Source organism: Ochlerotatus camptorhynchus, unplaced genomic scaffold (genome assembly GCF_037179485.1).
Source record: "Ochlerotatus camptorhynchus isolate MF236.1 unplaced genomic scaffold, CSIRO-AGI_Acam_v1.1 ptg000602l, whole genome shotgun sequence".
Taxonomy (NCBI): domain Eukaryota; kingdom Metazoa; phylum Arthropoda; class Insecta; order Diptera; family Culicidae; genus Ochlerotatus; species Ochlerotatus camptorhynchus.
Genome location: NW_027041082.1, coordinates 112,247 through 124,300, shown reverse-complemented (window position 1 = coordinate 124,300; position 12,054 = coordinate 112,247). Strand labels below are relative to the sequence as shown.

General features: G+C 37.3%; 2 protein-coding genes across 2 annotated transcripts in view; both read left to right on the top strand.

Annotated features, from left to right (window-relative positions):
* Positions 1-5,221: 5,221 nt before the first annotated feature.
* On the top strand, positions 5,222-6,034 carry LOC135714055 (succinate dehydrogenase assembly factor 4, mitochondrial-like). The gene is made up of 2 exons (XM_065237324.1): positions 5,222-5,422; positions 5,497-6,034. Exons 1-2 carry the CDS (start codon positions 5,353-5,355, stop codon positions 5,760-5,762), a joined length of 336 nt encoding a protein of 111 aa, XP_065093396.1. The 5' UTR covers positions 5,222-5,352; the 3' UTR covers positions 5,763-6,034.
* A 3,184-nt stretch (positions 6,035-9,218) lies between these two features.
* LOC135714047 (eukaryotic translation initiation factor 4 gamma 1-like) overlaps positions 9,219-12,054 on the top strand; it is a 30,133-nt gene continuing 27,297 nt past the window's right edge. The window contains exon 1 of the mRNA XM_065237308.1: positions 9,219-9,809. The gene's annotated coding sequence lies outside the window, so the exon portion shown is untranslated. The remainder of the gene's footprint in view (positions 9,810-12,054) is intronic.

Here is a 12,054-nt window from a genome sequence, read left to right as displayed (position 1 = left end):
CTCGAATCACAAAACAATGCATTAATGAGTAGGATTTCACCCATTTTTAAGAAAAGTGCCTTAAATCGTTTATTAAATTAAAAAAAAAATGAGTAGTTGTGACCCACAAATAAGTAACGTACGCCTTCGTTACAGACTTGGTAACAGATGCTTATTTATGCGTAATGAGCGAGGTAAGGGGCTGTTCATGAACTACGGGGGGAGGGGTTAGTTGGCAATTATCCACGGCCCATACACATTTTTAAAGTTTTGTATGGACAATTGTCAACATAGGTGGGTGGGGTGGCTCAAGAATCCCAAAAATCTGTCTACGCAACTAATGTCAAGCCTCTAATGAGTTTATGAGTTAAGCCTCTTTTCTTTAAATTGGGTGAAATTCTACTCATCAGTGGGTATTTCAAAGTTAGCGTGTGCTGTGCCTTTGTCAAACAAAACGTCAACATTGTGAGTTTGATCCGTTTGATTATCGGTTCGAGTGGTAAACATAAACACTGAATTGACAGAATACACTTATAACTGATTTTCAATACATTAATGCATAAAAATACACTTTTATTTTTCTAATACACAGAAAATTACATATATTCAAAAAGTGCAAAATAATACATAAATACGCAAAATACACGTTTATTCGATAAAAAATACTTCAATACGTTCATCAATACGTTGACCTGAATCGAAAATACACAAGTGAATCGCCCCTCGACTGCAAACAACAAGCAAAAAAGTGTTTGACAGCTAACTTCACGCGATGTCACACACACCAACATACGAAACACTCTTCAAACTGAAAACGTTTTTTTATTGCAGAGTCAGGTTAACACTAACCCAGGTTCAAAAACGAAAACGACATAAGATACCTAAAAATACTTAAGAAATATCTAGGAACCTTTTGCTGTTGCTCATTCGATTCGTTCGATATTCTATCATTATATACCCAATCTCATAGTGAATTTTGTGTTGTTCTTTTCGTCCGCTAAGTTTTTGGGTGTGTGACGATGACAACGCTTAATAAGAGCATAATTAGATGTGACGAAACCATGCGACCATACTATCACCCATATTCTCGTTTTTGTTCGAAGAGTATTTAAACGAGAATATGGTTGTATTGCTCAGACCTAGATCTCTTAGCTTCCCAGCAGAACATATTTATTACAGTAGAGAATAAATCATAAAGGCTAGTTAGCTGGATACAGTTGAAGCTACATAACCAGAATGATTTAAATTAATGGGTTTAGTTTTCTGTATTTTCCTATGTATAATCAAAACAAACAATACTTTATGTTCAATGTGATTTCATAATTTCATCACTTTTTAAAAATAAATATCCTGGTAATTGATTCAAAAATAAAAAGGGCTAAAAACTTCCAGCATGAAACGAATCACGATCATTATCATTCAGCGCCCCGTAGATCGACAAACTTTACTTGCTGCATTTGCTCGCAAATTTTTGCGCTCCTGATAATTGATGGAGTTCCTGTTGACTAAATGCAGCATTCTCGATCAGCGTGAAATCAGAATATTCTGCAACACATTGTCAAGGCTTCAGTTTCTTGATGCTTAAAAAGATATACGTAGCCTGCTAGGTAGGTCAATGGTAGTTAACATTTGGTCACTTTTTTCGTCCACCTGGTCACTAAAGTCACTATTTTTACTAGATACAAAATCATTAAAAACAGTCCTTTGTGTTCTGTCAGAAAAATAGCTTTTAAACCATTTGTATGCAGAACCCGAAATTCCAAAGCGCTTGATTGTTCTCAACAATAAGGGCCTAGAAATTGTCTCAAAAGCGCGTTTTAGATCCAAAAACACAGCAACAATCGTATCTTTATGCTCCAATTTTTCTTTCCATTTAGCTAACACTAAGTTTAACGCGGTTTCACAAGAATGATCTTCCCGGTATCCCGATTGTTCCGGTATCAACAAACAGTTACTTTTTAAATATTCTAACAGCTGGCCTTTTACAACAAGTTCTAAAATTTTCTCTAATGAGTGCAACATGTTGATGGGACGAAACTCTTCAGCTTTAATCGTCCCAGCAACTTTTTGTATAGGAACAACTAAAGATTCTTTCCAAATACGCGGCACGTGCCCAGATTGCAATGATTGATTAATAAGGTTCAGCAGAGTGTGTTGAATGACATGAAAGCAATCTTGAATAACTCTAGCATTAACATTATCTACTCCAGCCGTTTTTCCTAATGAAAAGCAAATATTTTTAAGTTCATCTAATGTAATTGGATGAAAACCATCAAATCTACAGTTACTATTAATCGGCTGTTTTATTTCGTCCGGTTCATTGACTAGTTCAATAGATTGATTAATCAGTGAAACGCTCTCCACGAAATAGTCATTAAACTTAGAAGCAATTACTGGTTCTGACTGTTCTAATATGCCATCAAAAGTTATGGACCGCGATTTACAATTACTAGGCTTCATCAAAGATTTCAAAATTTTCCATGACTCTTTGCTGTTGTTTTGATGCTGATCAATTTTCCTCTGAATATATTCACTGTCAAAAAAACAAACCAATGCTTTCAAAAGAGAAGCAACATTTACAGGGTTGTTACTTTAATTTAAACTAGCAATTATGCATTGAAAATCTACTCCTCGCCATTACCATTTGCTATTGGCTTGATGCGACACACCGATCACAGTAAAGGCACGTAAAGGATAAATAATTGGTGAAGATAACATTTTATCCTTAGCTTTATGCTAAATTGTATGCTCAAAATTAACGAGGAGCCACACATGACAGCTTCACAATAACAGCCGGGGTACTTACCTTACCACCACGCTGAAAATGTATCGCGTTTGCCACTGACACGATAACAACGGAAAGCAAAGCTGAGTTTAAAAACTAACGGCGGGTTACTGCGCTTGAGTAGGAACGATGTTTTTCAAACGCTGAAGCAAGCGATGTTCGAATGTAAACATTGCACTCATGCTGGGGTGCACACACAAAATCACGGCCTCCCTGTTTGGTAATTTTTTACTAGGTTTTTACAGCTAAAAAGTCAGTAAATTTAAAAAAAAATTGTGAAAAATTGTATAGAACAGATTTTTTTCTTGAAATTTGCACAAACTGCGTTCTTATTACATTTATTTGATGATAAAAATAAAATATGTTAAAAATTTTAGTTTCATTACGTGTGACCGTTATTTTCAGCTGTTTGAAAACCCAGTAAAAAATTACTGACCCAGTAAAATAATCTGTGCAAGTGCAAGTTTATTTGCCTGAGTGCATCACGGAACCGAATTTCGTTCATATAAATAAAAAATATAAAGGTTTATTCTATAGAAATATGAATAATACTTCAAAATAAATTGAAAACATGTTTTCAACAAAAATATAGATATTTGAATTAAAGTCAAAACTTGTTTATTTCAACAATATAGAATTTGGGCAAACGATTTTTAACGTGTCCTACGTTTTTTTTTTTCCTTGTTTACATTCGAAAAAAAATTGCAGCAGCTCTGCCATTCAACCGAAAGCGGCCCGCAAGCGACAAAACCGTCATGGATTCGGAAACCCACCTATGTAAGTGTCTTAACAATGTGCCAGCTCGATAAAACCGGAGGAACCCCACAGTATCGCGTCGACGTCACTCTGTCGTTTCTGATGCCGATCTCTGTATCATCCTCCTCCACAACTGACGTTGGAAGAAAAACGAAAATCCGAAATGGATTTTTAATCTATTCCGGATCCTCCAGCCCACCCCCTCCTCCAACACCAAAAGTAGAAAGGGCCGGTATGAGGACTAGCGTTAGAAACGACAAAACGACGCTAATATCACAAAGTTTTGCTGATTTTACTGAACTGGAACCTTCGGACACTCACCCCGACGGGTCCCCGCATCTCGGACCAGGATCCCAATATCCACAGCCCACCTTTAATCGCACCCGAAAAAGAGCAGGAGTTTAGATGCCCTGTCTGCAGATCGTTTTTTTTTTATCTCTTTGCAATCCATTTTTTGCTTTATCTTGGATTCAAATACTAATAGGTATAATTTAAAATGAAGTATGTTTCTTTCAAATATGAGAAGCTGTTTAAAATAAACATATTAAGTCGCATATTTATTTTTGTTCGCATAGTTGTCAAACCAAACAAAAATATTCACGTTTATTTTCAACACGAATATTTTTTAAAATAAAAGTAAAATTATTTTTATTTTAAACATTATTATCACATGCCTTCAAACATGGAATACGTTTGAAATAAACCTTGCTTATTTTTGTGGCCAGAACAAACTGAGTTTACGTTTAAATTTACCTCAAATATTTTCGTTCCAACGATAATTTTTTCTGCGTTATGCGTGAACATAGAGGGGGTTATTCCGATAGTCGAAGTGACTTTTGTCACTGGTGAAGTTGTTAAAAATGATTTTGTGAGTGGGTATATTAGGGCTTGTTCAAATATTACCTAACACAAAAAATCGTGTTTTTGAGTAAAACGCTGTTCAGACTGGAGAATTATAACATGTTATAACGGTTGTCAAATAATTGGAACACAGAAACCACCATCAAGACAGCGCTATAACATGTTATAGCTCTGTAGTCTGAACAAGGCATAACCCTCACCTCCTCATAATGCTACTTCCTATACCTAATACATGGCGGGTAACGCGTTGCCAAACTACCCCCACCCCCTCTTGCGTTACGTAAAGTTTGAACTGACCCTTACGTGACGTTAGAACGTTTTGCACTACTCAACTACATCTACTCAACAACTCCTTACCAAAACGTTATGAGCTACTCAAATAAGATTTTCTTGATCAATTCTTATAAGAAATTCGCACTTTCCAAATATGCAATCATAATTGGGGGTTAATTTTCAATTGAATCAATTGATTAAAATACAGGTCGAAAGAAAACCGTTAACGTATCGTACCGTATTGTATCGTCACGTAGAATGTGTCATAAGAGATCGTGTTGTCGGATTATCGATTCATCGGTTTAATTAGCGAGGGGATACTGTAAATCATATCATAATGGGGTCGCATCTCACCTCCTTTCAAAATGTTTTTTTTTTACATAATCTGACGGGCCCACCGTGCAATAAGTTAGCCACCAATTTTTAATGTTGTTTTCTACTTTGAAATGTAGGTGGCGCGTCACCAACCACCATTTTTTTTTTGGTGGCTCGATTTTTGGTGGCTAACTTAACGGAAGTCTTTTCGACCACGTATGAGTCCACGCTAGGCGATGACAGCTGGATGAACAGCCGCACTGCAGCAGCTGATTGATAATCATAACAAACGCATTACATTGCGGTACTTTTTCGAATCAAGTTTATTCTCGGTTTAATCCGACTACATTTCTGCAATCTAAGACACTTTGTCATTTTAAAATATGACTTCCAAAGTGTTGCTCAATAAGCTCTCGTCCCTATCGGCTAGGCATGTTTACGTTGTAAACTTTGGTAAGTTATGCGTTCTATTGGAACTCTCATTCGCTTGCTCTGATAAAAATTTATAATCTACTCTTTAACCTCAGTGCCATCGCTTTCATTCTCCTCTAAGTCCCCATCGGACAAGCCAGTGAGTCCACGGATGGAGGAGTTCCAGAAGAAACTACGTGAGAAGACTCCGATCGGTAAGTTGGATGAGATCGTTGGCAAGCATCCGTATCAGGAGAAAGAACCCCTCGAACCGTGGCCAAATAACACCAATCCAAAAACCGGTGAGATCGGTGGCCCGCGGGGTCCAGAACCGACACGCTACGGAGATTGGGAACGTAAGGGTCGAGTAAGCGATTTCTAAAGACCAGACAGGCAATGGTAGTAAAAGTGTTGTATTTTTAATGTAGAATTAGGAAAGTAGGTATAGGATTAGATCTTAGGCGCAAAGGAATGTTTCCAATTTGAAAAAATAAATAAAATAAAGTTTATTTCACAACTTTTGAAATAGGATAGACGTTATACTCTGCATTGCAGTTCATGAGACAAATGTGTAGTTTGAAATAAAATCATGCAATAATATATTAAATATATTGTTAAGATAAATCGTATATCATAGAATGCCGCAATTCAACGCAGCTAAGGCCTAATTCTTCACAATTTAAAGAAACAATGAAAATATTATTCCTAGATAAATTGAATTGTGCTTATGGTTTATTTACAAATTTAAAAAGATTAGATTTCCCATAATATTAATACTATCATTTTTACATTAAAAGTCCGAGCTGTCCAAAAATCCAAAAAGCCTAGCTGCGCTGAATTGGGGCTCAAAGCATGTATTGTTTTTATTCCAATTGCATTATTATGCTAAATATTTACTTTTCGCAGTAACCTTTCATTATTGGGAGTGCAGCGAATCGAGACATAGGGTCTATCACCCCGTAATTTCCCAGATCGAATTCCTATACGCAAAGAAAATTAATACCTATTCAAGTGTTTCATTTATGTCCGTCTTCTTTGGATTTATAACGTTATCGCTGGGACTTCACGTTAGGTCTCAACTTAGTGTTCTTTGAGCATATCCACAATTATGAATTGAGAGCTTTCTATGCCTGTACCATTTTTGCATTAGTACTGATCTTTTTTTTATGATCATATTCTACGCGGCATAATAATAATAATAATAGTAATATTAATTATTATTATAATATAGGGCCAATATTCCAAATCTGCATCTAATATTGTACCCATACATAAATTTGGAAGGAAAGCTGCATGTTGCATGTTTTGATCATTTTTCATTAGCAACCATAAATATTGTTGTAGAAAAAAATAAGATCAGGAAATTTTATCGATTGGCCCGATTGTTAGATCCATGGCCAACATTAGAGCCATTTCCATTATTAAGCTTTTCTGCAATTTAAAATTGAAATACCTATATGATGAAAAATACGCTTTCGATGCATATTCAGGTAAAAAAAAGTGAACGACAGCCTAAAGAAATCATTCATGGACTTTGTCGTTCACTTATTTCCTGGAAATTATTTGGAAATTATGAAAACGTCGCTAGAACTATTCCACAGCCGCAGTCAGTTTATGAGCAAAAGAAGGACGCACATTTTTTGCCTGTAGACTAGGAGACATACTTCAAGTCTCCGCGTACATCGTACGGGTTAGGCAAAAGATGTGCGTCTAACTTTAAAAACTGTCGCATTAATGGCCCTTCGCTCATTTTCAACTTCTATTCAATTTTCATACTGCCGTACTCTAACGGAACTATGCACCTACTCTCTTCTAAAGATCATTCTCTAGCTAATAAATCATCACACTAAAGCTTCATGTTAGCATTTCCAACCAACTCTGAAAATCGCTAACTTCACGTATGAAGTAACATAAAAACACTTTGAATGGAAATTATTGTTATTTTTCCCATACAGTTTTACCAACAATCAATACGAAACTAACGATTTTAAATTGGCTCACCACTTTAGTAGCCTATTGGTCCCAAGCAAACGATTAACGTACCCTATTCTAGTTGAAATTCTATTACTACACTATGTTTGTTTTGATTCGCTATGAAAGTTTGACAGATAACATCAAGGGTGTGTGGATTCATGCAGAACATGCAGGGGTGAGTGAAATAGCTTGGGACTGCTTGGGACCGTTGTTCTGGTACTGAGTGAGCCAAAAATAATAATGATTTTCTTCGGGACCCAGTGGTCTTAGAGTTACCTCTATGGTTTTACCATAGAGGTAACTCTAAGACTAGAAGGTCTCGAAATAACGTGCTCAACTTTTTGGCTCAGCTCTGGTACTCTCTTCGGTCCCAAGCTAATCGATTCACCCCTCGAAACATAGGAAAAACCAATAACCCCTCATTTTATCTGTCAAACTTTCATAACGAATCAAAACAAACATTGCGTAGTACTAGAATTTTGCCTAGAATGGGTTACGTTAATCGTTTGCTTGGGACTAATAGCAACAATCAATACGAAACTAACGATTTTAAATTGGCTCACCACTTTAGTAGCCTATTGGTCCCAAGCAAACGATTAACGTACCCTATTCTAGTTGAAATTCTATTACTACACTATGTTTGTTTTGATTCGCTATGAAAGTTTGACAGATAACATCAGGGGTGTGTGGATTCATGCAGAACATGCAGGGGTGAGTGAAATAGCTTGGGACTGCTTGGGACCGTTGTTCTGGTACTGAGTGAGCCAAAAATAATAATGATTTTCTTCGGGACCCAGTGGTCTTAGAGTTACCTCTATGCTAATAGGCTAGTCAAGTAGTGAGCCAATTTAAAATCGTTAGTTTCGTATTGATTGTTGGTAAAGCCGTTGGTCCCCGGTTCATGAGTTGATGGGTCGAGAGGTAGGGCCCAGGTGTGGGAGCTACGGAAAACAAGATCGACGGAAATTAAATCAAAAAGGAAAAAAGAGAGCTGTTTTGAAGTGATGATTTAGGAAGAAGCAGAAGCAAATCGAGTGACGGTTAGTTGCCTCTTAAGAACCAAAATGGAGATCCCAACCGCTCATCTGTAGAATGCGTTGCTTCCCCTCTCAATGGATTAAGGTACAAATCAAAGAAACCGCATGTGATTCATATATATATGTACTTAATAATTCTATATACTTTTAGCCAGTGGAAGGTTGGTCCATAGATTTGCCCTCAGGAAAACATCCACACATTATTTGTTTGTCAACTGCAACAAGGCAAGGAGACGACTTTGTGTATATGTTTGCAATATATCTACGGAAATCAAACTAATAAAATTTATTTCAAATTTGAGCTAGTCACTAGGACCAAAAACTGGAACACTAGTGCCAAAACTGGAACGCTTACCCTTCTTGATTGCTTACAAAAAAAAGAACATCATGTGATAAATATTCAAATAATTTCAATATTTTACATCTATAAGGTAATCCATGAGACGTTTCAAAGTTGACCTGACAGCTAAAAAGCTGTGAGTGTGTGAGTGATTAGGTGCTGCCGATACAAGATGTAAATATAAACAAAGCTATTTTCAATGGGAAAGATCTGTCAGTTCAACTGTGAACTGTCAAAACTTCTCGGTAAACAAAAAAAAATCAGCAGACCGCAGCTGTTTCGTGGAATGCCTTATTTCCTTCGTGGAACTCAGTGTTGACATTATCTTGTGCCCTTTCGAAAAATAGCTCAGAGATGTGAGATGTTATCCGATGAAATGTCAAACCTTCTTTACCATCATCGCCGCTGTGCAAGCTGTCACAAATTTGCAAAACCTTTCTCCGTGTTCCTTTTGCTGGCTGCCTGGCTGACAGAGGGACATTGGTGTTAGTGCCTTCGCGCACCTCATCGTAGCAGTTCTTCGTACGTAGCACGTGAAATGAAAGTTGAATATTACACTCCTTCATAGTGAAAAGAAGCAAGGAAATAGCACGATTAACCATTAATCACACCAAAAAAGGGTGTACCGTTTTGCTCGCAGATCAAGAAACCATCTAAGGACCAATTTTGACGCGGGTGATCCGGTTTGATAATCGCGGAAGCAAATTCAGTGAGTGGCAGCAGTGAGTGGACGAGAAAAAAAAATTGCGAAAGGATTCTTGTCATTGTCAAAAAAAGAAGGCCGTCATTTCGGGTCAGCAGCAAGACTGGATAAACGAACTACGCAGAAACAAGGAAAAAAATATTTTCGATACGTGTACAGGAGAAACTCATCAGGAATTCGTACTAACAAAACCCATAAAGACTGAGTGGAAGGGTCGAAAATCGCAGATTCAGATTTCAAGTCTACCCTCACCAAGCAGTGCGGAATCTGGCCTTCCCAACAGCAATTGTCAACGTAGCAAATCGTAGCAGTCATTAATTTCATGCTGTTTCGACTAAATCGTGCAAAATCAAGCTAGACCAGTCGAAACAAAAGGTAGGTCACCGGAAAATGCCATCCCTGGTTTAATATTTATCTGTTACATTACAAGCAGTAGAATGGAAATTGCATAAGAACTCGCACGAGTCGTGGTGGTTTTCCCCTAACGAAAGGGAAGGTGAAACTAGTTACCTTTTTTTTTTCCTTCTTTTTCGAAACCTTGCTTCCATCCACACCGTCTCTCTCGCATAATCTCATCTCTTTTCTGTGTGTATCGCAGCGTTGACTGCGTGTCTACTATGATTAAAATTCCATTCATCGTGTTGCTCGCTCGATCTTGACAAAGCTGACCCAAATTGTGAGGTTGGAATCTGCTTAAGAAGAACGACCCTGGAAGGAATTTTCCAAGACATAATTATGAGATTTCCACGATGATTCAAACCCAAAAGCAACAATAAAAATCCCGATCACCTCAATCCAATGTTAATTTAGTTTTCTTCTCTTCTTCTTCTTCGTCTCTTGCACCGCCGTTGCGTTTTGCGACGTGTGTGGACGTCACATCAATCTTCTTGATCACTGCTCTGAATGGTGTCGTGTTTTGCGAGAGCGCAACGGAATAATATTCTGTGAGAGAATAAGAGAGCTTGCACTTTTCGACAGCATGTTTGGTTCAATCCCATGTATAATGCAATGTCTGTCAAATCGGAATGTACGTATAATATAAGAATATGGGATTATTATCAATATAGGTATTTGTATATAATTATGTACTATTGAAGCTCATCTAAAATGTTTTTTTTCCTTGATTTGTTTTCTGTACTAAGTACTAATGCAACCGACGCTAGGGAGAGAGCTCCCACATCTGGACCTTACCTATCGACCCATCAACTCATGGGACCGGGGACCAACGGCTTTACTTGCCTGATCATCCCCGTGATGAGAGATTTTATGTCACGGTGTCTATTTCGCAATCTGAAATGTAGCGTCGATAAAACATGGGTTTGAATTACATATTCGGAAATGCATTAATGAAAATGTATCTTTAGTTCGAATGGTAAGAAACATCATTTTAAACTGCTTGAATGATGATGTGAATATCATTAGGTTTGTCATTTTGAGATATTTTCCAGACACAATTGTCTGGAACTGTCATTGAGAGCCAAGCAGTTTGACAATACTTTTCTTACAATTGAACAAGAATACAGAAGGCGGTATTGAAATCTTGCGTAAAGTAATTTCTGACAAATTGTCGTTTTTAGCTATCTTATTCGGGGCCTCCTTTAGCTCAGTCGGTAAAGGCGCAGCTACAAAGCAAGACCATGCTGGAGGTGGCTGGGTTCGATTCCCGGTCCGTTCTAGGAATTTTTCGGGTTGGAAATTTTCTCGACTTCCCTGGGCATAGAAGTATGATTGGACTTGCCACACAATTATACCAATGCAAAAATGGTACAGGCATCGAAAGCTCTCAATTAATAACTGTGGAAGTGCATCTAGAACACTAAGTTGAGAGCACGCAATAAGCTAATATGCGATATGCATTAAGCTTGAAATGCGAAGAAGAAGAAGAAGCTATCTTATTCAATGGGACACCGTTTTTTTAGATTCATTCATTAAATATGCCATAAGTATAGTTAAATCCATATTGGAAGATACCATTAACCAAGGTTTTTGCCAAAATCTTTGGTGGCATCATAAAATACAAAACAGAAAAGGACATTTTCTCACTGCACACTGAACACGTCAAACAAGCACTACACGCTCAAAGTAAAACAGGTAATATTACTACGCCCAGGGTTACTTCCACTCACTTGCTATAAAAAAATGTTTTTCAGAATTATGAAATCATGAGATGGTATAGTGACAATTAGTACTTGTAAGTTACAAGATGAGGACGTGAAGTATGTGTTTGACACATAAAATCTGTCAATATTGCTTTCAGTGCGTCACAATCAGCAATTTTACGACTCGTGACGCTCTGAGAGCAAAATTGACAGGTTTTATGAGTCAAACACATACTTTAAACCCTCTTCTCGTTACTTCCATCAGGCTTACTTCCACTCACTTGCTATAAAAACATGATTTTCTGAATTTTGCAATCATTAGATGTTATAATCATATTTTATACTTGTTAGATACAAGAAGAGGTTGAAGGGCAAGTGTTTGACACATGAAACCTGTCAAATTTGCTTTCAGATAGTCACAATCAGCGATTTTACGACTCGCGAGCGCTCACTCTGAGTGAACGCTCACGAATCATAAGATCGCTGATTGTAACACTCTGGTAGCGAAATTGACAGGTTTT

What these genes read in the sequence shown, in the direction of transcription:
- LOC135714055 (XM_065237324.1), top strand. Translation starts at nt 5,353, where the DNA reads ATGACTTCCAAAGTGTTGCTCAATAAGCTCTCGTCCCTATCGGCTAGG. An exon ending in TGTTTACGTTGTAAACTTTG is followed by an intron (nt 5,423 to 5,496) that starts GTAAGTTATGCG and finishes CTTTAACCTCAG; the next exon opens with TGCCATCGCTTTCATTCTCC.